General features: G+C 34.1%; 2 protein-coding genes across 2 annotated transcripts in view; both read right to left on the reverse strand.

Moving 5' to 3' along the window:
- The window catches only part of LOC142352206 (uncharacterized), a 354,267-nt gene that overhangs the window by 186,340 nt on the left and 142,245 nt on the right, over positions 1-25,682 (reverse strand). The gene's annotated exons all lie outside the window — the stretch shown is intronic.
- Positions 13,415-25,682, reverse strand: part of LOC142352517 (uncharacterized) — an 18,503-nt gene continuing 6,235 nt past the window's right edge. Inside the window, exon 3 of the mRNA XM_075404870.1 lies at positions 13,415-13,886. Within this exon, the coding sequence (XP_075260985.1) occupies positions 13,588-13,886 (299 nt within the window). The 3' untranslated portion in view covers positions 13,415-13,587. The remainder of the gene's footprint in view (positions 13,887-25,682) is intronic.

A 25,682-nucleotide genomic window follows, 5' to 3' on the forward strand; every position in this document is an offset into this window, starting at 1 on the left:
AGCAGAAACTGTTATTAGACGTGCGCAACCCTTTAAGGGGCCACGAAACACTTTCACTCTCCAGATTATTAATAATCCACAGTAAATTTGTGACTCAGATAAAACAGTTTATCCTACCCCTTATAGCTTTTTATACATACATTATGAAGGAGGATTCAATATGGATACAGGAAAAGCAAAAAAACCAATTTCAAATGTTGTAAAAAAGTACTTATATAAATGGCACAAACGGCAAGCTTCTTTTAAAACGAACTTCATACAGAAACGGAGAGCCAAGTGTTGATTTGGAATCAGGAATAAATTGTGAAGCCCATATGGGAACGAAATTTGATTATTACGAAAATACTAACATAAGAAGACTACAGGTTTTAGATTTACAAATGATAAAAACTGATTGTGACTTAGAAAGTGCTATTAAGAGAACAAATCTAGTCTACTCACATAGTAATCCACGTATGGCCGGATTCTTACTAACAAATAATCGCTCAATGTTCTTAGAGACAAATGATAATGTTGTATGGCTATATCATTGCCCGCAGTATTTTTCACCATTACAATTAATGGACAAATGTTATAATAGAATTCCAATAATTTGTCTAAATAAATTACATTTTGATGATCCAATTACTAGAAAGACTTGTACTAGCGCTGAAGAACGATCGTGTGTAGATAAACACGATAATTTATTTCAATTAGATATTGAAGACGATAACTCCTGGGTTGAATTAACACCAGGTATAACTAGAGTCAAAAGACCTTCTTTTTTGAGCCTAATATTGCTCCACAAAAATTAACCAAACACGAATTCCAAGATAGTGATGAAGTATATTTATTTACTGACCAAGAAATAAAAATATTTTGGCGCGGAATTATTTTCAACAACGAAATGAAAGATGCTATACAAACTTTCTCTAAAGAACTTGTTGTTTCACAAGATAATTTTAAAAGTGAGGATAGAACTTATCTTAATTATCCAATGACAACAGACTGCTTAGACGCTTTTATTTCTCCTAACTTCTTTGATAACCGCTATACAGAAATGTTCGGTTATACACAATTTATATTAGAGCAATGTGTAATTTATTTTGCCGCTTTTCTTTTCCTGAAATTTATTATCCAAATTGTTGTAACAATTATAAAAGCCCTACAGATACTATTTGCCACTTACAGTATTCTATTCACTTCTATTATAACTTCTATCTTTTAAAATCAGACAGCCAATGAGAAACAGCCAGATGATGCTGAGCATTAGATAACTGAAATGAAACAAACGCACTTTAATCTATATCCATATATTCCGCACCCATTATTTAGTGCAATTAAGAATGAGAGAAATGAAAACAAGGCTGCAATAGAAAAAAATGAAGATAACCCAATTTCTCCCGTCTAAATGAACTATAAACAAAAAAAACACAAATAATTAGTTTGTTTTGTGTATAAAAATAAATATCTTATCAATAATACACACTTATGTTGTTTCTATTTTTAGAATTTAGGTTACGAAGGTGACGATGACATGCCCAATCTAGATGAATTCATTCTTCCAGAAACCTTTGAAAAACTGTTGGGTCAGTAACAGGAACAACCACAGCAACAACCAGTACAAGCTACGGGATCAGTACCGGGAAAAAGTGTACAAAACCTCTACATCGGGGGAGGAGAGAAAAAAATCGACATGACAGAAGTGACGATTGCCCCAACAGAGACGTATATAAGGCCTACCGCAAAAGTATGCCCAATCCAACCACGAATCCTCACCATGAATCAAGACTGGAAAGGCAAAAGTTTAGTGAGGAGAAAAAAAGAAGTAGACAATTCCGAGGACACCCCAATTTTGACTGGGGCCTACAGTACAGAATCTTAACGGAAGGAAACATATACTAAACTCAATCAAATATTTCGAAGCTGAAAACGTATCGCCTAAAAAACATAGCGCTGGAGAAACAGAATCTGACAGTCCCCTATCAGTTCATGACAGCGGATCTGAATAATGAACGGGATACTTATACCCTAGGACTCGAACGAAATGTTTTACGCGAGAAGAAGAAAATGCAAACTTGCTAAATCGGATCAAATTTCTACAGAACAAAATCAATGAACTCGAAGGAAATCAAAACTAAAACTTTTGCTATTAAATTAATAAACACTGTTGTAAATTTTTTATCCCACCTTGTAAGCTAGTTACACCAAAACCTGCTTAGTAGCCGGTTGAGATGTACTGAAAATGGGAACCTTTATCCCAAAAATAAAAAGGGAACTTTTGTCCCGAAATGAAAAAGGGATGTTTTATTCCACTTCTCTAAATGGGGAATAAACCCCCATAGTACCGCCTATAAATAGGAGACACATTTAGTTGTTGTTCAGTTCCTCAGTTGCTCAGCTCTTATAGTTGCTATTAAACAGTTTTTCAACAGTTGTCAAATAATTCTAGGTTACCAACAGTTGTTGTTAGCTAATTTCACATATTATATCATTATACTTAAATCTTTATTTATATTGTACCTCCCAAACTGTTTTTTAATAAAAATTTAATTTCCATTCCTTTTATCTTTAGAACATCAAAGCTAAAACCTCTTTGTATACTCCCATTTAGGCGGCGAGTATATCACTTTGGCCTGGGCCGGTCTGATCAGAGGCAGTTTCAAGCGCACACTAGTCTGATCAGAGGCCAATTCGAGCGCACACTAGTCTGACCAGAGACCAAGTCGAGAGAATTTTTTAAAATTTTCTTTTACTGACATTTGTTGTCTCTTGTAAGAGTCAACAATAAAACAGCAATCTGATCAGAACTTCATCTGAAAATCTGATGGGTTTGATCAGAGCCAAGGGGTCCAGCTGATAGCAACTGCCTGTCCCCTCAAGAAAAGATTTTGAATCAAAGTAGATCAAGACGGTTTTATGCAAAGCATCATTTATTCTGTTAAAAGCTTAAATAAATGGCTTGCTCAATAAATTTTTTTGAGCAATTTTTTTTATTTTATTTTCATTAGCAATACCTTTAGGATGGGCTTTTCGTTAGTTGATTATAAGAGTGATAACCTCGATTTTCATGAAATGATTATATTATATCGATATTGAGATAATTTTTCATGTTCAAAATCATTCTCTGATCAGAATATTTTGAACGCACTTTAGTCTAAACAGAGGCAACTTCGAGCGCACTTCAGTCTGATCAGAGGCTATTTCGAGCGCGCTTCAGTCTGATCAGAGGACGATTGGAGCGCACACTAATCTGATCAGGGCATAACTTTCGAGCGCACAATAGTCTGATCAGAATAGGTTTTTAAGCGCACTTTAAGCGCACACGGAGATTCGAGCGAACGATAGTCTAATCAGAGGACACTTCAGTCTGAGTCTGACTGATCAGAGGTCGCTTTTGCCTGGGCGGTCTTATCAGAAGCCATTTTGGTCTGGACCTCAACCTTGGTTGTAATAACAGTGAAATTTTTTTTAAATTCCACTCTTACACTCTTTTCCCGGATAAATAAGAGTGGAAAACGGATTACACCCGAATCCCCGATAATTAGGGGTGAAATAGGTGTGAAACCTCCTACCGGAATGGTTACGAGCGCGCCATAGTCTGATCAAAATCAGAGTCGAGCGCACTTGGGTCCGGAAAGATTGTTCCGAGCGAATGTTAGTCAGAAAAAAGCAAAGGAATTTTAGAAAATATATCAAGTTAGTTTATAGAAAAACAACAATTTTGTTAGTTTCTGGTATTTTCTGGTAGTGTTCACCCTCCGATTTTTCATCCGAGCCGGAGGTCAGATCAAGTATGTCAGAGTTACAGACCAGCGATCATAGAGTTTGGAAAATTACACCCTAAAGCGTAACTTGGTGTCATCCACAGTTCCGGAGTGACTTTCAAGCGCAGATGGGTCTGCCCAGAGGTCATTTTGGTCTCTGGGACAGTGTGAGCAGAAGTTGTTTCTATTCAAGACTTGTGTTTGATGTAGAAGACTTATTTCTCAGAATCCACAGCTTTATATAAAGTTAAAAGATTCAAAGATTTGTTCCGGAAACGACTCCAAGAAAGAATTCCTAAAAGCAAAAAGATACAAGAATGGGTCAAAAATAGCTAAAATAGCCTTTAAACCGGAGAATTCGTTAAAGGACGTTCTAATTAGCGTAAAACTCTCTTTATACACAAAAAACATTGAAACCCTCTTCAAACAACCTGAAAATTAATTTTTACTGTGGAATGGCGTTTTAAACTAGAAGTTTCAAAAAACAAAAAGAGCGTGAAAAAACTGCACGTGAGCAAAAATTTTGCTCGCTCAGCAAAAATTTGTTCTTAACTCCATTTCTCGCTCTGTTTAAAAAAAGATAATGAACAAAACCCATTTTTTGAGCTTTATTGGTCGGTAACTCACTTAAAAAAAAGAAACACCAACGGAAGCATTCCCGAAACGACTCGAAATCATATCCTCCGAAAAAGCTGGCTATTGAAATAAGTAATATCTCTTGTGGGTCGTGATTTGCGGTTCGTGGTTCGAGTTTGTGGTTGGAAAATTGATCAAGGATTCGCGTAGCAAAATTGACGTTGTAAAAAATAGCATTAAATTGCGGTGCAGATTGACTATTCGCAGTTTGAAGTTGTTTTCGGTGACCAAATTCCACGTTGATTGCCAATCGCCCAATCGCAGTGCTGGGCCAGGGTCAACGGTCTCTTTTAGGAATAATCAATGAATTTCGGTGGCAGGCATGTTAGCTCTATAAAGATCTCTTATCAGAGTATTTTCTCGACTGCCCAAATCAGTATTTTTCAACAATTCTTCTAATTTCTTATAGAAATTCTCAATCGATTTTACTTTTGCTTGTTTTGTCGTCAGTAATATATATCGGTCGAAAGCGATGTTTCTTGGTCTAATAAAATGCGCAAGAATTCTACTGTAATTCCACGAACAATTCTCCTGCCTTCAATTCCAATGCTAAGGTATATTCCTGAAACAGTCTTTTGATCCGCTTGATTCCAGTGCTTATCGCCGCACTTTCCAATTGATAACGTTTTTCCCCACTCATCGTCAGTTGTGCATTGTGGTCTAGTTTCTCGTCTTCTGATTGATTTTATGATTCTTGACTGGTGTCTTCAGAAATTGGTTCGGGTGCCAAAAACAGTTGTTCTGGCTGAGGGACAAGTAGTTTGTCAAGAGTTATCTTTTCCTTCGTTAGATGAACTAATTTTAACTGAGTCTGCACTTTCTCATTTTTAAAAGGGGGTCCGAGCTCGGTTTCTCTCAAAAAGCTTCATAACTAAAAGGGTCCATTTGTGAAAAGCTGACTGCGCCATGTTGTACACAATCAAAAGTGTGAACTCAATCTTGAGACTCGAGTTAGGTTTTTTCTTTCTTGGACTACTGGTTCGCTTGGCTGTTTGCTTTGATTCTTTACGTCAAAAAATTCTCAAGCGAAATATTCAGATTTTTTCTTTACTAATAAACTTGAGTAGGAAAACGAATTGTAGTGTAAATAAATTAAATGTGGCAAATTATCTCGAGATAAAAAACAGAATAAATTCAATACACACTGACAGTCATGAACAACTACTGATTCAGAGTGCGGGAGGATGAACAGCACACATAATGGTCAACAAGAAAATTTAAATTAGGCTGCAAATGAACCAGATATGACCAGAATCAATTTAATTACACTAGAGTAAATATGAGATTTATCATGTACTAATTGTACGACATTCCCCCTTCTTGATAAATTTGAAACTGCACTAGAAGTAAAATATAAATAACAATATTGATAACGTAATACTATTTATTAACGACTGTAGAGCAAGTAAAAATTTATGTACTGGTTATAATAGCTAGTGATCTTTCAGTGAAACAAATGAAGTTTGTTTTTCTATGTACAGTTTCAATCAAAAATTGTGGTTTACTCATCTAATTCAAAGTGGTCACCAGGACTGTGATCTGCATGGTGAAATTGTGGGTCTGTAGATGAGCTACTGCCAATGACAATAGAAGAAAAGTTTCCATTTGACCTGCAGCGGCTACAATCGGCTGGATAATTGATGACTGCAAAGGCTCAATATCAACTGCTCGTCTTTTCCGCCTGTAATGCCTCCAACTGGACGGGCATGAGTTAGTGAATTCCCCAGATGACGCGTCTTGATGAAATCCGTAAAATTTAGGGCTCTTTCTGGATCGTTTACCAGGTCTAGGAAGAAGTTGCATCAGAGCTTAACGGTTTGCCGATGTGATAAGAGTTTGAAATTCCTTTGATGTGCTAGTTTTTGGAGCTGGAATCACTAGTTTTTCAAATAAAACAGGTAGTAGTTCAAATTTTTCATGCGTTTGAAGGGCAATATTTGTGGTTACTTTGGGCACGCACACTCGCGTTGCACGTGAAAAATTGAATTTGGTTGATGATACGTGACTCGAATTTTCGCGTTTTCTAGATTTCGTCTTGCGGTAGACTTATTGGGTTGCGGTGAATTCGTTTATATGGCAAGCTGTTTTTGATTCAGTTGTCTTCTCTTAGAGTAGGGGGCCTCGTCTGTCAATATAGTCCCGTAGTTTTGTTTTTCGTTGTGACATCGAGTTTCCCCGGTTAACTTATCACAGATGTATAACTAAACTTTGATCACAGATGTATCACAGATCACTAAACTTTGGGTCAACACCTTATATAGACCGTCTGGGTATTTCTTGGAACGTTTTTGTAGAAGTCTTTTTCGTGCAAGTTTGATCAGTTTGGCAGATTCTTTGAGTGGTATTGGGCGATGTATCTTCAATGATCTGAAGAATCTTGGCTCATTTTCTTTGGCTTGTCTTTCTCTGTTTTGAGCTTCCTGAATATCCTTGCACATGTTCCTTTTCAGTTGCTTATTAATTCTATAGTGGCCTCAGTGTTCTCCAGTCAGACGTTCTTTGGGAGTTTAGGTTTCTTGATCTAAATTCTGTATAGGATTTAAGTACTTTATCATAGCTTAAATCAGAGGGTCTAGGTGAAGTAGTACTCTTGCTAAGTAGAGCATTAGCACGATTGACGAAATGTGATTTGAATGGCGAGATCCCTGTAGAGTATTTTTGCGTATGGGGTGCAGATTTTATATTAACTTAAGTGCTGCTTTAATATTGAAAGAGTTTGCTTCTTTAATTGGTTTTTTAATACATGCAAGATGTTATACTACTGAGTCGATCTACTAAACCAACTGTCCGGTGACCAATTATTGGAGCTAGAGTTAAATTTATAAGGTTTTTGTAAACTTTTTTACTGGATTACCGATGAGACAGCATGTCTGATCTAGTGTTGAGGATTGTGGTTATCAATGAATTTGTATAATATTACCTAAAAAAACTAATGCTTTTGAAGCATTTGCATTATCGACAATTTCGGCAGATGGGTATATTTGAAAAATCAATCAATACATGTTGAGTAATAAATTTTATGTTTTTTTCGTTATTAATTAGACCTGCGAAATCTATTTGTATTTCTCGATTAGAGTTATACATGGTTTATGAGGTTGAAATAAGGAAAGGTGGGTATAAAGGATTCAGAGTTTTACCAATTGCCGTTCAGAATCGCAGTCAATAGAGCGAAAAATTAGTTCGCGGTTCATGTAGGGCCATCAGCAATGCTTCACCATGCAAATCATCCCCCAGCTGCCCGGGTGATTTGCTTGCAAGACCTCGATGAGCACGTGTTTGATTTTATGGAAATGCAACCTTCTCGTCCAAGCAAACGCAACCACTACTACTGACGTGAAGGCCGCGCCAGTATGAAAGGAAGTAGGGGTTGAGTTGCTCTAATCTGGCCTCATCATCAGGTAAGATGCATTCTCTCATATCTTTAATCACTGCACATTGAATTGTTGGAGATGCTACAAGAATTTTGTTAAATACTTTACCCACCCCCTTTTCCGATGAGAGGACTTGAAGTCCATCTGTTAGAGTGGTTTTTAGATTAGATTAGAATGACAGGGTGAAAGGCGGGGCGTGTTGGGTGCGCTATCCGTTGTACACGATACACGAAGTTCGACTTGGATTAGTGGGCAAGATTTGTATTTCATTCATGATGCTTGATTCATATAGGCAGAGACTTTGAAAGTTGAGTCTATTGAACGACTGATTGACTAATTTTGAGAGTTTAAATGGAGAAAAAGCCCCATTTTTTTCTGTACCAATTTATCACTTGAATTATTTTAGGTATTCGAATTCTTAGTGTGATTTTGGAAATGAATGTGTGATTTGGAGATGATTGACAGTTTAGTTTGATCTAATTCCTTAAATTTTAGTGGATCTCTGTGAGCAAAAGAAGCCTATATAAAATTTTGCGACGCCGAATTTTGTAGTGAAATCTCATCAGTTGTGTAGAAATTTCTGTGTCGTAACAATAGATGTGAGTGGCGAGTAATTTGTGTGCCAGCTTACGCGCGATGCAAGATTGATATGTAAGGTCTGAGGATTTAATAGATTTGTAATTTAGGTATCGTTTTGCTGGTCAAGTGTCAATTTTCTTCGAGTCGATGCACTTGCGATGATCGAATGGTATTTAAACTAGTGAGACAATTGCAGATAAATTGGAAGTGGCTATTCGCTGAGCGGTTTTCGAAGTTTTTTGAAACAATCTTACTGATGGCGCATGTTCTATATCCAGCTAAAGAAATTAATTGAAGGTGTTTTAGAAGTAGTGGTTTGCTCTGCGAGTCAGTTGTAAATTATAGATAAATGTACGGCCTGCATGATCAAGATTTAAGATGTCATGATTGCTATTGGGTTGTTTCATAGTAGTGTTTTGCTTAGCAGATACGGTAATTAAAAAAAATTTCTTCAGATGAACAGCGGAAAAAGTTTTGGAGTTTTGTAAAGTTTTAGAACTAGATTGAGTGTTTGAGAGTGAAGCGACTAAAAAATCTTAATCTCAAAATGATATATTTTTTGCTGGTTGATATGGTTTCCGGGGGATATAGTCAACTAAACCCAATTTAGCACCTGGTAAATACTCTCACTCAAATTGGATTGATTGATCAACCCAGCGATACAAACGGCTAATATAAGACTTATTAGAACAATTTTCTTTAGAGATAGAAAAAAGAGCCCTGTGATTGTTTTTGACTGAAATTTTAGTCAAATAAAAAAATTTTCAAATACTTGATTGATAACACTACTCCAAAGTTTCCCAATTAATTTCAACTCATTTATACTGTGTTATTCTTCGATCAAGAAGCCAATGATATGGGTTTTCATGCATCGACTGTTAGTTGCTCAAAAGCTGCTCTGGGGCCGGAATGAGAAGAAGCACATTTAACACGCGTTCAGCGTTGCGGTTGTTGGTATCTAAGTTTGGGGTGATTTGCAATACGATTTTTATTAGCAATAAAATGTAGAGTATGTTCTTCAAACCAGGTGTATTCCACCGTTTTATGAAGTAGCAATTTTGAAGAATGGCAAATTTGAGCAAAATTGGTAAAAAAAATTACTAATATAGTGTACGAAACCGAGCAAGGAGCGAAATTTTTTTATAGGTAATAGGAGAGCTAAGAGCAGTAATGGCAGACGTTCTTGAATTATTAGTGGAAATACCTGACGAAGTTACGTTCTATCTTATCCATGGAATTTTTGGCTTCGCGATGTGGCATTTTTAGTAGAATTATATGAAGGTTATCTGCATCAAGTTTTGTAAGACAGTCTGTAACTAATATAAAATGATCTCTTTCAGAACCTTTGCTGACAATTGATATGTCATCAAGGAAGCCGAAGTGTTTTTGAGGCCTATATTAGTATAATCGAAGACATTTTGGAACTCAGCAGGCAAGTCAGTGAGTCCATAAAAACCAGTTTTGAATCTTTACGTGCCTCTCATGTCACCATTTCCAGTGAAAAAATATCAGTGCTTTGCAGCTTTAAGTTGTAGAGTTAGTTGGTTATAAGCCTGTTTGAGATCTATGGAGGACAAAAATTTTGATAGTTCAAACTTAATTGTGATGTAGAAATAAATAATGTGAATGTTAGGCATCTAATTTTTCTTTTTGTGGATGGATTTTTGGAAAACTTTTGAATCAAGAATTAATTTTTTAGTTTGGTCTCTCTTAACTGTAATAGCAATGTTTGATATGAAGGATTGCTCTGAACAATTTTTTAAATTTTCTATGTGTGACTCATCAGGCAGTTTTATTCCTTATTCACCCTTTCTTGTAGGATGATATGTACCCGTCTCCCTTTTTGATATTCATGTTGAAATCGTTTGCAAAATTTTAATTTGGCGAAATGCACTGTTGAACTTCCAATTCGCGAAAATAAGTTTTATTTGCTGTATTAAGTTTGAACGTAAACTGTTTATCGATAATATTGATCATACTACCTTCATTAAGATGTAGTGTTTGAGTAGATGATGTATCAAGCGCATCTAACAAATTGCCACAATGTATAGTTCTAGGCCATTGCGAGCCACTACAAAGTCAGCATCCTCAGAGCGCCGAACTATACTTGCCACTGGAGTTTGCAACAAACCAATTACAGTAATCGGCTCATTTAAAAAAGTTTTGAGATTTGTCATAGTTGCGGCTGATAAACATTGTGCATGAGTAGAATTGTTGCTGATTTTTGTAGCTAGTTACTTGTTCAAAATGCTACAGTCACTTTCAGAGTCAATTAAGAGACCCTTGTTTGCGTTTCCATTTTGTATTGTTGTATTTTTGGGTTGGATTTGAAGATTGGTACTCGCGATGCTTGCTACCATAATTTCATCCGAGCCAGCATAGTTGGATTTGTATTCCGGGTTTTAGTTCACTTTCGAGATAGCGTTAACTGAATAGTCTCTTTTTCAGTTGGATCGGTTGAATTGAACTTTTGGCAAGGAATTTTCTTACGGCACACTCGAGAAAAATGGTTTTGTAAACCACAATAGTTACAAGCCTTACCCTTCGCAAGCGCATTTGTCTTTGTTGTTTGGTGACCAGGATAGGCTCCAGTTTTGTCAATCTGATTTGTGGGTCAAGAATGTGCTTGGAAATTTGATCAAGGATTTGCGTTGCAAAACTGACGTTGTGAAGAAAAAACATTGAATTGCGGTGCGTATTGACTATTCGAAACTGGAAGTTGTTTTTGGTGACCAGAATCTATGTTGATTACAAATTGTAGTGCTCGGCCAGAGTTAACTGTCTCTTTTAGGAGTTCTCAATGGATTTTGGTTGCATGCATTTTACCTCTATAAACATCTCTTATCAGAGTATTTTCTTGACTGCCCAAATCACAATTTTCCGACAATACCTTTATTTCCCTCAGAAACTCTCAATAGATTCTCCCATTTTCTGATTTGTTGTCTTTCCCATATATCGGTCCATCCAGATGTTTCTTTGTCTATTAAAAGTTTTCTCCATGATGCGCCAGAGTTCCACTGTTGTTAGGACGTCCATTCTGAGGTGTGGGTTGCGGCTAATAACTTTTCTTCTTCCTTCAATTCCAATGCTAAAGAATATTAATGAGACTGTCTTTCGATCTGCTTGATTCTAGTTTTTATCGAAGCGATGTCTACTTGACGTTGACCACGGTTTTTCCCATTCATCTTCAGTAGTGTGTTGCGCGATAGTTTCTCGCTTTCTGATTTTGCTGATGATTTTTGGCTGTTGTATTCATAAATTGGTTCAATTGCGAATCGGACTCGTTCTGGTTGAAAGCCCAAAAATTTGTCAGAAATTATATTTTCTTTCGTTAGAAGAACTAACTTTAACTGAGTCTGCACTTTTTCCTTTTATGAGGGAGGTCCAAACTCTGCTTCTCTCAAAAAAGCTCGATAACTAAAAGGGTCCATTTGTGAAAAGTTGACTGCGCCATGTTGTACACAATCAAAAATTAGCACTCAATTCTGTGACTCGAGTTAGTTTTTTCTTTCTTTGACTACTGATTTGCTCGTCGTGTTCGCTTTGTTACTTTACGCCGACTTATTCGCAGGCAAAGTATTCATAAGGAATCAAGTCTAATAAGTTTGAGTAGGAAAACGAATTGTAGAGTTATTTCTTCAAATGTATCCAGGAACAAAATATCATTCAGGCCTGAGTGAGCGCACAAACATCTTTACTCAACAAGGAAAGGTGAAAATTTGCGAAAAACTTGTGTAACACTAATTAATTTTTTGTCAAATTTCATAGAGAGAAAAAATGTAGGAAAAAAAACTTGAAAACTTTTTATTGAATACAGCCTACAGGCATGAGGCTTTAATTCCATTATCGCTAACTTCAATAAAAACAAAATAATGCGGCAAACGTCGAAAAAAGCTTAAAAGTCTGCAAAACAGTTGAAAAACCATTAATTTGATCGACAAAAAAAAGGAAACAGAAAATATTTCGAAAAAACAAAATCCTTTGAAATCAAAATGGCACCTGAAAAATATTAACAGCAAGTAATTTTCAATCAAAAAGCTGAAGTCATTTTTTTTCACAACTGAGAAAAATGATGGACTGATACCAGCTGGAATGCCGAGAGTAAGACAAAACAAAAAACACATGAAAAACAAAGACTAGTTCTTGATTTTAAATGAAGTAGAAAAACAATTACGTTGCCTATTTTAGTTTAATGATATAAACCTAACCTCCTGAATAGATTAAGGCGTAGAAAAATCGTTCGAGCTTAGAAACAATTTTGCAAAAAAATTGTGGAAAAATTGCACTTATCAAAACAATTTTGCAGAATTTCAAATACTGAACACATCAAAATTATTCACCTATCAGTAAAAGAAATTTAGGATCACTGACTGTGCACAAAGAAATTTTTTTTGTAATTTGAAACAAACAATAAACAAAACTGTGAAGATCAGGACAAAAAACTGCCAAAGTCGGGCACGCAGCTGCACAGTTCTATAAAACGAAAATACGTCACGTTATAAAGAGGCTTTTATTGCGTGAAATATTTAAGGTAAATTGCCATATGCACCGATTGATTATATTGTGAAAAAAAGAATCCTTGTTAAGATCCAAAAAATGAGGACGTTAATTTGAAAAAATCCATAATAATTAAATTTAAAAATTGTGAAATGTGCTCATTCAGAATTCAAAACGCATTATTAGGCACCCAAAAACACTATGGTATCAATTTCAGAGGTTCACATATTAATACGTCTTATACTAAAAATTATTTCTACAAAAAACTTTTATAAGCAAAAACCGGGCCAATTGGACGAAAAAACGGCTAAAAATATATATTTATATGCGGTATTCTGTCCGAAAACACCTTTCAAAGTCGAAAAGTCATTCATTGATCGAAGCGCATGATCAAAACACTTCCTTCGCTCAGAAAAAATTAGTTCGCATTGCAATTTTTTTGATTCTAGGCCAAAACACGGTCTGAAAGATTAGTAATACATTATTGCAAAAAAGCGAAACACTTAATGATGGTAATGCTGTTGACGAAGTGTCATCTCTTTAGACCTTTCTGTTCACAGCAATTTTCAACAAATCTTTCACAAATTGTTTATTTATTTTCGACTGAGAAAATTAAGTAATATAACAAAATACAACTTCATTCAAACAGTGTTCCTTTCTTTGTCCTCAAATTAATTGAAATTATTGTCGTTCAAGCATTCTGATTGTGTAATCTAATTACTGTAATATTAATAATTAGTAATAAAGTGTTAACTATTCTATCGTTTTCTTCTACTTCTGCCTCCTCGGCTTCCCCGGTCTCGTGAACAACAGCAAGCTAGCACCCCTAAAAGTATGACGACAGTTATCTGGAAAAGAAGAGCGAGCCATGCCATACCATACGTCCAGTTCACATATGCCCCAATTTCACCATCATCACTCGTCGGCTCACAGTAAGATGCAACCATGATTGTGTAGTCACTCGCATCGCTTGGATCTCTGTCCCTTTTGCTGTAATAATCCGCTGCTTCAACGTACAACACGCTCGCTAGCACCACCCCGCAAAAAAGACAGAACGCTGAAACATTCTTTCTTGAAATGTCTAGTGTTTATTGCACATTTTCGAGCCAAAAACTGCCTGAATAAAAATTGCTTCAAATGTACCTTTGTGCTCATTAACACGCTTTTTGTTCGGACCCACTGTAGTGGAGGGAGGAACTATATACACAAATGGAATTTTTTGTTTTGTCAATTTTGGCCATTCGATATATTCATCGTATAGAGCTATGAGTGGTATCATTAGAAAGCCCGTAAAGCGTATTAAGCATAGAAAATGGAACTAAATAGATGTTTCTGATAATTTTTTTTCTGTGACCATTGGAACGATATCCTTTGTTTTCATTCCCATTTTGGGGAATTTTTGCTCCACTTTTCGTTAATTTGGCTATAATTAGTTAATTTTGTTAACAATAGTGCAATTGGTTTCGACTACAGACCCAGAGCATGGTTTCTCATTTTTTGATCCGACAATTTTAGCTTAAAAATTGATTATTTTTTTTTCAAAATTTAGCATTCTTTTCATCAAAAAAGGCCCAAAATGTTTCTTTGGCCCACTTTTGTACCAATTTTCCTGACGTACAGACCTCAAACTGCTGAGAGACGTTCAAATCAACACAAAAAAGGCTAATTTTACTTCCGTTTCTTTCTTTTAAGTGTGTTCTGAAATAAAAATAATGCCGGTTTTTTGCTAACGTAAAACAAATATTATGCAAAGTGAATCTTTCAATTTTTAATTAATCACCTTTCGTTGACAGAGTATCTGTTTTGGTTACAAATGGAATAAATAGCTGTTGCAATCAAACGCGTCACAGTTGGTCTCTAAACAGTAAACTTGAACCTATATAATGACATCGAATGGCTCTTATCTATTTGAAAATACTTGTTTTAAGAAATCTCAGTTTGTTTTTGAAATCTGCCACTTACTCCGAAAATCTGTCGACCTGTTGCTTAGTCCAGTAAACACAAATTGTATCTCCAATCGAGTGATGTATAGCTTTTCATTTTTTTTCCTATTGACTTCATTGCTTCGATACCACGGGTTCTATTTTTTTTATTTGGAGATTAGACAAATTTGGGAGTTGTTTTGTTGCCTTGTCTCAGTTTCTTCTCATTAACAGGTCACGTTTTTTTCGAAAGAAAGCACATATGTAAAAAACGAAGTATTCCCAGTGAATATCGTATGATTTCAGCGGATAAATTTTTACTAATTTTTTTGTTTTTTGCAGTGCTATCACTCACACATTCTGGATAATGGCAGGAGTAGACGGCTTCATCAGTAGACATTGACTTCAATATTTTTTGTTTTGAAAACTTTGATCGACATTTTGAACTCTGCCCCTTTCTGTTTTTCTCTTTGACAACGTGTCTCTTAGTCATATTATTGACATCTGACATCCAGCTTTAGCAAAGGAAATAAAACATTTGTCTGGGCTGATGGTTTTATGGCTACGAAGATATGTGGTTGCAGAGTTTTTCAAATATTGGTTTTACACTGATCATTGTCTGTGGTCACCTTGTATGCGTTTTCGCAAAGTGCCTTTAAAACAAGGGCTCATTTATATTCAGAAATACCTTGAATTAACAATATTCGACTGTTCAAATGATAATTTATTGTTTTAAGGGCTTCAACAATTTCTTTTTGTAACAGTTTTTTTTAAATTTGAGTTCTGTAGGTACTGTACTTGTTGTTAATTTTTCTCAAATATTAGTCTCCTCTAATTTGAGGTAAAAATGGCCTCCCATGAAACTGAAAACTTTTTTGGACTGACTTTAGTCTAAAAATTTAGGTCTTTTGAAACAATTTGGTATAGAAAATTTTAAAAAATTCTGAATTTCGGCTACTTTTTATCTCATTTTGGACAATTTGAGCGTAATCTCTAATGTAAGCAATTCATACATCTTTTTTCAAGGACAAAGCTTTTTTGTTTTTACTTGTATTTGTTTTTAGAGGTGTTGTAGCTCTGTTTTTATGAGTTTTCATTTTTCATTTTGTGTTTTGATTAATTGATAATTTTTTTGAAAAATTATTTGACCATTCTTTGTTTTTTTTGGTTTTTGTGTCGTACTATAACATTTATGAGAGTTTCCTTTAGTTTAAATTGAAAATTGGATTTCTACAAGCATCTGCCACTTTCTTTTGCAGTCTTATGACAAACGCTTGATAATTAGAGATCATATTTTTCCCTGTAGTGACGTATAAAAAAGCTTATCCAATTTTATATGTTAAGTGCTAATGCTCGTATTTTACTCTGAAATTTTTTTAAAAAAATTATAAATGTTTTATCAAATTTTGCTCATTCTTATCATTTTTGGAGTACTTGTTACCTACTCTCAGTACGGACCGGTTTTGTCTTTTTTCAGGAGAAACTAAAAGTAAAACAAATTTTCAGAAGCCAGCTTTTCATCTGCAAAACATCCTAATTTTCGGGAAAAAGTTCAGCATTAGCCTAACTTAGCATCATCATCTTCCGATCCGAATTTCCTCGATAATTACGTTTTCTTGTGTTTCTTTTCCAATCGTATTTTTAATGAAATTGTTGATAGTTTATTGAAAAAATTCAACATGTGCCAACTTTAACTTTTTCGTTTGCAAAGTTTTCTTTGATTTCAGTAAAAAAAAATTGGTTAAATTTGTTTTTTTTTCAAAGACTTCAATTTCTGAGTCGTTATCAACCACAAATATATAGATCAATAGTTTTGATTGTCAAAACCCGCTTGTTTGTAACTAAAAAAGGACATAATAAACTAAAGGTGATTCGATTATAACAAAAATGCTTTCAATTCAATTTTTGACAAGTTTAATGAGCGGTTGGACCAGTCTGTTGAGGCTGCGCTCTATGATAAACAATTGCGTCTAAGGTCAAAACAAGCAGTGAATTCAGGATAGCATGACGAGCGAAATTTAATGCTACATTCTATCGCCGCCAAATTGTTTGTTCACTTTTGTCATCACTTATGTTTAGTAACTATTATTAGTACGGGATCGTCATACGAGAAGTGATAATCAAACTCGAACTATATAAACATTGTGACCTAACTATATTTCATCAGACTCTTTGCGATTGGTTTTCGAATCAACCTGTTATTGATACAAAATAACCGACAAAATTTCTGCATGGTTAACAAACTTCCCACGAAATCAAATTGACACTAAAAAAGTGACGTTTTGCAAAACTGTTTACGTTCTGTCGGCAATCAGAGATGCAATTTTGACATGTAAAACCACGTGACTAGCAACATAAAAAGAGCTTGAAAAACTGCCAAAAATCATTTGAAAGTTGCCATTTTAGATAGAGTAAATTGATTTACAGTGCCTATGGAAGCACGTTTCTGTACATCTTTTTAGAGATTTTACAGTTTTTCTTAACTTTGACTTGTGAAAAATGATTTTGATATCCCAAAGCGCAAAAGTTTGCGCAATGCTTTCCATAGTAAGATAAACTTTGCGCAAAGCAGGAAGAAAGCTGCTTTTACTGGCTTTAACGAAGCCTAGCATAAATTCACTAATTGTGTAATTGAGCAATTGAGTGAACTGAAAAGCACAAATTGCGAAAATTGTTACATTTGTTAACCTGCGAATAATGATTATCGGGAAAAAGATTCCGAAAACATTAACACAGCGGAGATAGAGATAGATTGAAATTAATTGCGCTAATTAGTAGCTAGGTCAGTTATCTAGAGCTGGACACAGGGTATTTTGCTATTTCGAAAAATAAGTTGAGTTAATAACAAAAACTCAATTTATTTTTCGAAATAAGTTGAGTTATTTTTCGAAAGAAGTTGAGTAAAACAAAATTTTCATTCTTTTAATTTGAACTAGCAGGCCCGCAAAAGCATAACAAGAAAATCATTTAAAAGAATAGGTTTAAAATTGAGATTTTTTCGTACCAGCTCGGCCTGTAAGCCATGCCCATCCTTCAACAGCCAGAGGTATTACGTTACGTTACCGATGTGTTTGGTTTAGTATATTACGCCAAGTAACACCAATTTTTTGATTACAGACTTAATTGGCTGAGCTATCTTGCAAATTTAAGTACCGCTAAGACTTGTACAGATAACGAACTTCTACATATTGGCAGAGCGCAACTCATATAAAACATTAATCTACAGGTTTAAGGTGCGGTAAAACAGGCGAAGAGCGGATGAGAATTAAATCCTAATTTTTCGAAAAAAATTAGCATCTTTCGAGATCACATTTTATACTCCCAAATTACCTATAAATTCCAAGTCCAACACCCAAACACGAATGAACGATTCATCACCCCCATACTCAAAAGAGCTGCGGCACTTACAGCCCCGAGGGGATTACATGTGCTGCAAGTACCGACCAACTGGGAGCGCGAAAGCTGGAGATGAAAAACCCAAACGTGTCCAAGTGAAGGACTTGACCAATCTTCCTCCATCATAATTGGAGGTGAATATTAACAATCTATTACAGTAGATGAGGGAGGTCGTCACATACGACGTAATCTCAAGTTCGTGCTTAAAGAAAGTGAGAAAAGAAAGAGAAAAGAATGTGAGAAAAGGTGAGAAGAGAAAGTGAGAAAAAGTGAGAAAAGATAATGAGAAAAGAAACTGGGAGAAGAAAGTGGGAGAAGAAAGTGGGAGCAGAAAGTGAGGAAAAAAATTGAGAAAAGAAAGTGAGAAAAGAAAGTGAAAAGAAAGTGAGAAAAGAAAGTGATAAAAAAGTGAGAAAAGAAAGTGAGAAAAGCAAGTGTGAAACGAAAGTGAAAAAAGAAAGTGAGAAAAGAAAGTGAGAAAAGAAAGTGAGAAAAGAAAGCGAGAAAAGAAAATTAGAAAAAAGGGAGGAAAAAAATGAGAAAAGAAAGTGAGAAATGAATGTGAGAAAAAAAAGAAAAAAACAAGAAAAAAAAGTGAGAAAAGAAAAAGAGAAAAAAAAGAGAAAAGAAAGTGAGAAAAGAAAGTGAGCAAAGAAAGTGAGAAAAGAAAGTGAGCAAAGAAAGTGAGAAAAGAAAGTGAGAAAAGAAAGGGAGAAAAGAAAGTGACAAAAGAAAGTGAGAAAAGAAAGTGAGAAAAGAAAGTGGGAAAAGAAAGTGAGAAAAGAAAGTGAGAAAAGAAAGTGAGAGAAAAGGGAGAAAATGAGAAAAAAAGTTAGAAAAGAGAGAAAAGAAAGTGAGAAAAGAAAGTGAGAAAAAAAAGTGAGAAAAGAAAGTGAGAAGAGAAAGTGAGAAAAGAAAGTGAGAAAAGAAAGTGATAAGAAAGTGAGAAAAGAAAGTGAGAAAAGAGAGTGAGAAAAGAAAGAGAGAAAGTGAGAGAAGAAAGTGAGAAAAGAAAGTGACAAAAGAAAGTGAGAAAAGTGCGAAAAAAGTGAGAAAAGAAAGTGAGAGAAGTGAGGAAAGTAAGTGAGAAAAAAAAGTGAGAAAAGAAAGTGAGAAAAGAAAGTGAGAAAAAAAGTGAGAAAAAAAGTGAGAAAAAAAGTGAGAAAAAATTGAGAAAAGAGAGTGAGAAAACAGTGTGAGAAAAGAAAGTGTGAAACGAAAGTGAGAAAAGAAAGTGAGAAAAGAAAGTGAGAAAAGAAAGCGAGAAAAGAAAATTAGAAAAAGGGGAGGAAAAAAATGAGAAAAGAAAGTGAGAAAAGAAAGTGAGAAATGAATGTGAGAAAAGAAAGAAAAAAACAAAAAAAGTGAGAAAAGAAAAAGAGAAAAAAAAAGAGAAAAGAAAGTGAGAAAAGAAAGTGAGCAAAGAAAGTGAGAAAAGAAAGTGAGCAAAGAAAGTGAGAAAAGAAAGGGAGAAACGAAAGTGACAAAAGAAAGTGAGAAAAGAAAGTGAGAAAAGAAAGTGGGAAAAGAAAGTGAGAAAAGAAAGTGAGAAAAGAAAGTGAGAGAAAAGGGAGAAAATGAGAAAAGAAAATGAGAAAAAAAGTTAGAAAAGAGAGAAAAGAAAGTGAGAAAAGAAAGTGAGAAAAGAAAGTGAGAAAAGAAAGTGAGAAGAGAAAGTGAGAAAAGAAAGTGAGAAAAGAAAGTGATAAGAAAGTGAGAAAAGAAAGTGAGAAAAGAAAGTGAGAAAAGAAAGAGAGAAAGTGAGAGAAGAAAGTGAGAAAAGAAAGTGACAAAAGAAAGTGAGAAAAGTGCGAAAAAAGTGAGAAAATAAAGTGAGAGAAGTGAGGAAAGTAAGTGAGAAAAAAAAGTGAGAAAAGAAAGTGAGAAAAGAAAGTGAGAAAAAAAGTGAGAAAAAAAGTGAGAAAAAAAGTGAGAAAAAAAGTGAGAAAAAATTGAGAAAAGAGAGTGAGAAAACAGTGTGAGAAAAGAAAGTGTGAAACGAAAGTGAGAAAAGAAAGTGAGAAAAGAAAGTGAGAAAAGAAAGCGAGAAAAGAAAATTAGAAAAAGGGGAGGAAAAAAATGAGAAAAGAAAGTGAGAAAAGAAAGTGAGAAATGAATGTGAGAAGAGAAAGAAAAAAACAAAAAAAGTGAGAAAAGAAAAAGAGAAAAAAAAAGAGAAAAGAAAGTGAGAAAAGAAAGTGAGCAAAGAAAGTGAGAAAAGAAAGTGAGCAAAGAAAGTGAGAAAAGAAAAGGAGAAACGAAAGTGACAAAAGAAAGTGAGAAAAGAAAGTGAGAAAAGAAAGTGGGAAAAGAAAGTGAGAAAAGAAAGTGAGAAAAGAAAGTGAGAGAAAAGGGAGAAAATGAGAAAAGAAAATGAGAAAAAAAGTTAGAAAAGAGAGAAAAGAAAGTGAGAAAAGAAAGTGAGAAAAGAAAGTGAGAAAAGAAAGTGAGAAGAGAAAGTGAGAAAAGAAAGTGAGAAAAGAAAGTGATAAGAAAGTGAGAAAAGAAAGTGAGAAAAGAAAGTGAGAAAAGAAAGAGAGAAAGTGAGAGAAGAAAGTGAGAAAAGAGAGTGACAAAAGAAAGTGAGAAAAGTGCGAAAAAAGTGCGAAAAGAAAGTGAGAGAAGTGAGGAAAGTAAGTGAGAAAAAAAAGTGAGAAAAGAAAGTGAGAAAAGAAAGTGAGAAAAAAAGTGAGAAAAAAAGTGAGAAAAAAAGGGAGAAAAAATTGAGAAAAGAGAATGAGAAAAGAGTGTGAGAAAAGAGTGTGAGAAAAGAGTGTGAGAAAAGAAAGTGAGAAAAGAAAGTGAGGAAAGTGAGAAAAGAAAGTGAGAGACAGTGAGAAAAGACAGTGAGAAAAGATAGTCAGAAAAGAAAGTGAGAAAAGAAAGTGAGAAAAAAAGTGAGAAAAGAAAGTCAGAAAAGAAAGTGAGAAAAGAAAGTGAGGACAGAAAATGATAAAAGTGAGTGAGAAAAGAAAGTGAGAAAAGAAAGTGAGAAAAAAAGTGAGAAAAGAAAGTGAGAAAAGAAAGTGAAAAGAAAGTGAGAAAAGAAATTGAGAAAAGAAAGTGTGAAAAGAAAGTGTGAAAAGAAAGTGTGAAAAGAAAGTGTGAAAAGAAAGTGAGAAAAGAAAGCGAAAAGAAAGTTAGAAAAAAGGGAGGAAAAATGAGAAAAGAAAGCGAGAAAGAAATTGAGAAAAGAAAGTGAGAAATGAAAGAAAGTGAGAAAAGAAAGTGAGAACAGAAAGTGATAAAAGTGAGTGAGGACAGAAAGTGATAAAATTGAGTGAGAAAAGAAAGTGAGAAAAGAAAGTGAGAAAATAAAGTGAGAAAATAAAGTGAGAAAATAAAGTGAGAAAATAAAGTGAGAAAAAAGGGAGGAAAAAATGAGAAAAAAAAATGAGAAAAGAAAGTGAGAAAAAGTGAGAAAAGATAATGAGAAAAGAAAGTGGGAGAAGAAAGTGGGAGCAGAAAGTGAGGGGAAAAAAGTGAGAAAAGAAAGTGAGAAAAGAAAGTGAAAAGAAAGTGAAAAGAAAGTGAGAAAAGAAAGTGATAAAAAAGTGAGAAAAGAAAGCGAGAAAAGAAAATGTGAAAAGAAAGTGTGAAAAGAAAGTGAGAAAAGAAAGTGAGAAAAGAAAGCGAGAAAAAAAAGTTAGAAAAAAGGGAGGAAAAAAATGAGAAAAGAAAGCGAGAAAAGGAAGTGAGAAAGAAAGTGAGAAAAGAAAGTGAGAAAAGAAAGTGAGAAATGAATGTGAGAAAAGAAAGTAAGAAAAAAACGAGAAAGAAAGTGAGAAAAGAAAAAGAGAAAAAAAAGAGAAAAGAAAGTGAGAAAAGAAAGTGAGAAAAGAAAGTGAGAAAAGAAAGTGAGAAAAGAAAGTGAGAAAAGAAAGTGAGAAAAGAAAGTGAGAAAAAAGGGAGAAAATGAGAAAAGAAAATGAGAAAAAAAGTGAGAAAAGAGAGAAAAGAAAGTGAGAAAAGAAAGTGAGAAAAGAAAGTGAGAAAAGAAAGTGAGAAAAGAAAGTGAGAAAATAAAGTGAGAAAAGAAAGTGAGAAAAGAAAGTGATAAAAGTGAGTGAGAAAAGAAAGTGAGAAAAGAAAGAGAGAAAGTGAGAAAAGAAAGTGAAAAGAAAGTGAGAAAAGAAAGTGATAAAAAAGTGAGAAAAGAAAGTGAGAAAAGAAAGTGTGAAGAGAAAGAGTGAAAAGAAAGTGAGAAAAGAAAGTGAGAAAAGAAAGTGAGAAAAGAAAGTGAGAAAATAAAGTGAGAAAATAAAGTGAGAAAATAAAGTGAGAAAATAAAGTGAGAAAAAAGGGAGGAAAAAAATGAGAAAAGAAAATGAGAAAAGAAAGTGAGAAAAAGTGAGAAAAGATAATGAGAAAGGAAAGTGGGAGAAGAAAGTGGGAGCAGAAAGTGAGGGGAAAAAAGTGAGAAAAGAAAGTGAGAAAAGAAAGTGAAAAGAAAGTGAAAAGAAAGTGAGAAAAGAAAGTGATAAAAAAGTGAGAAAAGAAAGCGAGAAAAGAAAATGTGAAAAGAAAGTGTGAAAAGAAAGTGAGAAAAGAAAGTGAGAAAAGAAAGCGAGAAAAGAAAGTTAGAAAAAAGGGAGGAAAAAAATGAGAAAAGAAAGCGAGAAAAGGAAGTGAGAAAGAAAGTGAGAAAAGAAAGTGAGAAAAGAAAGTGAGAAATGAATGTGAGAAAAGAAAGTAAGAAAAAAACGAGAAAGAAAGTGAGAAAAGAAAAAGAGAAAAAAAAGAGAAAAGAAAGTGAGAAAAGAAAGTGAGAAAAGAAAGTGAGAAAAGAAAGTGAGAAAAGAAAGTGAGAAAAGAAAGTGAGAAAAGAAAGTGAGAAAAAAGGGAGAAAATGAGAAAAGAAAATGAGAAAAAAAGTGAGAAAAAAGAGAAAAGAAAGTGAGAAAAGAAAGTGAGAAAAGAAAGTGAGAAAAGAAAGTGAGAAAAGAAAGTGAGAAAATAAAGTGAGAAAAGAAAGTGAGAAAAGAAAGTGATGAAAGTGAGTGAGAAAAGAAAGTGAGAAAAGAAAGAGAGAAAGTGAGAAAAGAAAGTGAAAAGAAAGTGAGAAAAGAAAGTGATAAAAAAGTGAGAAAAGAAAGTGAGAAAAGAAAGTGTGAAGAGAAAGAGTGAAAAGAAAGTGAGAAAAGAAAGTGAGAAAAGAAAGTGAGAAAAGAAAGTGAGAAACGAAAGCGAGAAAAGAAAGTGAGAAAAGAAAGTGAGAAAAGAAAGTGAGAAAAGAAAGTGAGAAATGAATGTGAGAAAAGAAAGAAAAAAACGAGAAAAAAAAGTGAGAAAAGAAAAAGAGAAAAAAAGAGAAAAGAAAGTGAGGAAAGAAAGTGAGAAAAGAAAGAGACAAAAGAAAGTGAGAAAAGAAAGTGAGAAAAGAAAGTGAGAAAAGAAAGTGAGAAAAGAAAGTGAGAAAAGAAAGTGAGAAAAAGGGAGAAAATGAGAAAAGAAAATGAGAAAAAAAGTGAGAAAAGAGAGAAAACAAAGTGAGAAAAGAAAGTGAGAAAAGAAAGTGAAAAAAGAAAGTGAGAAAAGAAAGTGAGAAGAGAAAGTGATAAAAGAAAGTGAGAAAAGAAAGTGATAAAAGAAAGTGAGAAAAGAAAGTGAGAAAAGAAAGTGAGAAAAGAAAGAGAGAAAGTGAGAGAAGAAAGTGACAAAAGAAAGTGAGAAAAGTGCGAAAAAAGTGAGAAAAGAATGTGAGAGAAGTGAGAAAAGTAAGTGAGAAAAAAAAGTGAGAAAAGAAAGTGAGAAAAGAAAATGAGAAAAGAAAAGGAAAAAACAACGTGAGAAAAGAAACTGAGAAAAGAAAGTGAGAACAGAAAGTGAGAAAAAAGTGAGAAAAAAGTGAAAAGAAAGTGAGAAAAGAAAAAGAGAAAAGAAAGTGAGAAAAAAAAAGAAAGTGAAAAGAAAGTGAGAAAAGAAAGTGATACAAAAGTGAGAAAAGAAAGTGAGAAAAGAAAGTGTGAAAAGAAAGAGTGAAAAGAAAGTGAGAAAAGAAAGTGAGAAAAGAAAGTGAGAAAAGAAAGCGAGAAAAGAACGTTAGAAAAAAGGGAGGAAAAAATGGAAAAGAAAGCGAGAAAAGGAAATGAGAAAGAAAGTGAGAAAAGAAAGTGATAAAAGAAAGTGAGAAATGAATGTGAGAAAAGTAAGAAAAAAACGAGAAAAAAAGTGAGAAAAGAAAAAGAGAAAAAAAGAGAAAAGAAAGTGAGAAAAGAAAGTGAGAAAAGAAAGTGAGAAAAGAAAGTGAGAAAAGAAAGTGAGAAAAGAAAGTGAGAAAAAAAAGTGAGAAAAGAAAGTGAGAAAAAGGGAGAAAATGAGAAAAGAAAATAAAAAAAGTGAGAAAAGAGAGAAAAGAAAGTGAGAAAAGAAAGTGAGAAAAGAAAGTGAGAAAAGAAAGTGAGAAAAGAAAGTGAGAAGAGAAAGTGAGAAAAGAAAGTGAGAAAAGAAAGTGATAAAAGAAAGTGAGAAAAGAAAGTGAGAAAAGAAAGTGAGAAAAGAAAGAGAGAAAGTGAGAGAAGAAAGTGACAAAAGAAAGTGAGAAAAGTGCGAAAAAAGTGAGAAAAGAAAGTGAGAGAAGTGAGAAAAGTAAGTGAGAAAAAAAAGTGAGAAAAGAAAGTGAGAAAAGAAAGTGAGAAAAGAAAAGGAAAAAAACAACGTGAGAAAAGAAAGTGAGAAAAGAAACTGAGAAAAGAAAGTGAGAACAGAAAGTGAGAAAAAAGTGAGAAAAAAGTGAAAAGAAAGTGAGAAAAGAAAGTGAGAAAAGAAAGTGAGAAAAAATGAGAAACGAAAGCTAGAAAGTGAGAAAAGAAAGTGAGAAAAAAGTGAGAAAACAACGTGAGAAAAGAAAGTGAGAAAAGAAAGTGAGAAAAGAAAGTGAAAAAAGAAAGTGAGAAAAGAAAGTGAGAAAAAAAGTGAGAAAAAAGTGAACAAGTGAGAAAAAAAGTGAGAAAAAAAGTGAGAACAAAAAGTGAGTTTCCTTCCGTCAGACTCTCGGCTTTTCGTTTGAGAGACAGAATAACTCAACGCCGTCTGCAACCGTTCAATAGCAACCATAATTTGTTGCTCAAATTTCTGGATCTCAGCTTTAAAGCTTTGCTGCAGTCCTTTTATTGGTAAAGCAGTCATTTCTGAAAGTTATCTTTAACAAATAAAAGCGAAGAACGTTTTAGCGAAGAAAAGCGAAGAAAGTTCTATCGAAGAAAAGTCAGCAGGATAACTGAATTGCAGGAAAAGAGTCTGAGACAATGAAAGAAATTTGTGCAAAACCTTACAAACCTTAAGACCAGTTCAGACCTGCCCACCCTAATTAATTTTGATCAACAACGGATGCTTACCAAATCATCGGCCATCTGGGATATGCAAAAATCAATGCATTAGGAATGATTATATGTAAAAAGAACAATCAGTATTGCATTAAAGCAACTCAATGTAGTTGTTAACTTCAGTTAATTGTCAACAGCTCAAGGTCTCACACGCGTGCACGGAAACACACATACATACATACATACACACACACACACACTCGCAAACAG

The sequence above is a fragment of the Convolutriloba macropyga genome, chromosome 1, assembly GCF_964194025.1.
Source record: "Convolutriloba macropyga chromosome 1, txConMacr16.3, whole genome shotgun sequence".
Taxonomy (NCBI): Eukaryota; Metazoa; Xenacoelomorpha; order Acoela; family Convolutidae; genus Convolutriloba; species Convolutriloba macropyga.